Raw genomic sequence first — 1253 nt, 5'->3', positions numbered from 1 at the left:
AATTTGTGAAATGTCTTGGAGGGAGGATTCAACCTCTGGCCATCGATGGAGGCTCTAAGGACGAGATAGATCAAAAGCTGGGTATGGAGTCTTTACACAAACTACTCTTTTCTTTTTTATATGTTTTTCTTGATATTTAGAGAGAGAGGAAGGGAGAGGGCTAGAGATATAGAAAGCTTGATGAGAGAAACCTCATTGATCGGTTGCTTCCTGCATGTCGCCTACTGGGGATCAAGCCTACAACCCGGGTATGTGCCCTGTCCAGGACTTGAACCAGTGATCTCTTGGTTCCTGGGTTGACTCTTAACCACTGAGCCACACCAGCTGGGCATTGTATTCCTTTCTTATGTGAATGCTTACTGATGGCCAGTGTTGAGGGCAATGAGGGGTGGCAGAGAAGAGAAAGCTATGAAAAATAGTTGAAATAGTTATTTCCAGGCTGAATTAAACAGCTATCAAACTTTTTTTTTTAAAAGATATTCTAAGATTTGTTCCTTGACACCTTTTCTGTTGTAGAAGGATTCATGAACCAGCGTGGAGCCAGAGTGCCTTCTCCCATCCTCATCATTTCCTATGAGACATTCCGCCTTCATGCTGGAGTCCTCCGGAAAGGGAGTGTTGGACTGGTCATATGTGATGAGGTACTTGACTCTCAGCAGTCTGGGTGGTAGGAGAAAGCCTGTCAGAGTCTCTTCACTGAGAACTCCCTCCAAGGTCTGTGTCAGTCCCTGGGGAATGCTGAGTATAGAGCATGCTGCTTCGGAGGAGGCAAATGAGAGGAGAGCCCATGATATCAATCTGTCAAAAGAGGGAGTAAGCACTTTTTGGAACTCCGAGGAGGGTGAGGTGCTGTGGACTGATGGCCAGAGATGGGATTCTCTACACAAGACTTTGCTCCTGTTAGGGATGCCATATTGTGCCCAGGCTAAGTGAGAATTTCCTTTTAGGGACACAGACTCAAGAACTCTGAGAATCAGACTTACCAGGCCCTGGACAGCTTGAACACCAGCCGGCGGGTGCTCATCTCCGGGACTCCCATCCAGAATGATCTCCTTGAGTATTTCAGCTTGGTACATTTTGTTAATTCAGGCATACTGGGTAAGAATCCAGCCTTGTTTGCTGCACTGGAGAGGAGTCTTACCTGTAACTCTAGCTGAGGAGAGAAAAGAGAATGCTAGTGCTTGTAGGAGGACTTCTCTTGTCAGGGAGACCTTGGCTCTGCCAAGCAACTCGGCACGGTCCTTTCTGGCCAT

At 47.0% G+C, this 1253-nt stretch overlaps 1 protein-coding gene across 1 annotated transcript in view; it reads left to right on the top strand.

The window, feature by feature from the left end:
- RAD54L (RAD54-like (S. cerevisiae)) overlaps positions 1 to 1253 on the top strand; it is a 43424-nt gene that overhangs the window by 28897 nt on the left and 13274 nt on the right. Inside the window, exons 8-9 of the mRNA XM_006757978.2 lie at positions 517 to 641; positions 948 to 1098. Coding sequence (XP_006758041.1) covers positions 517 to 641; positions 948 to 1098 — 276 coding nt within the window. The remainder of the gene's footprint in view (positions 1 to 516; positions 642 to 947; positions 1099 to 1253) is intronic.

The sequence above is a fragment of the Myotis davidii genome, unplaced genomic scaffold, assembly GCF_000327345.1.
Source record: "Myotis davidii unplaced genomic scaffold, ASM32734v1 scaffold1815, whole genome shotgun sequence".
Classification (NCBI taxonomy): Eukaryota; Metazoa; Chordata; class Mammalia; order Chiroptera; family Vespertilionidae; genus Myotis; species Myotis davidii.
The sequence above is the reverse complement of the archived record's forward strand: the minus strand, read 5'-3'. Positions and strand labels throughout refer to the sequence as shown.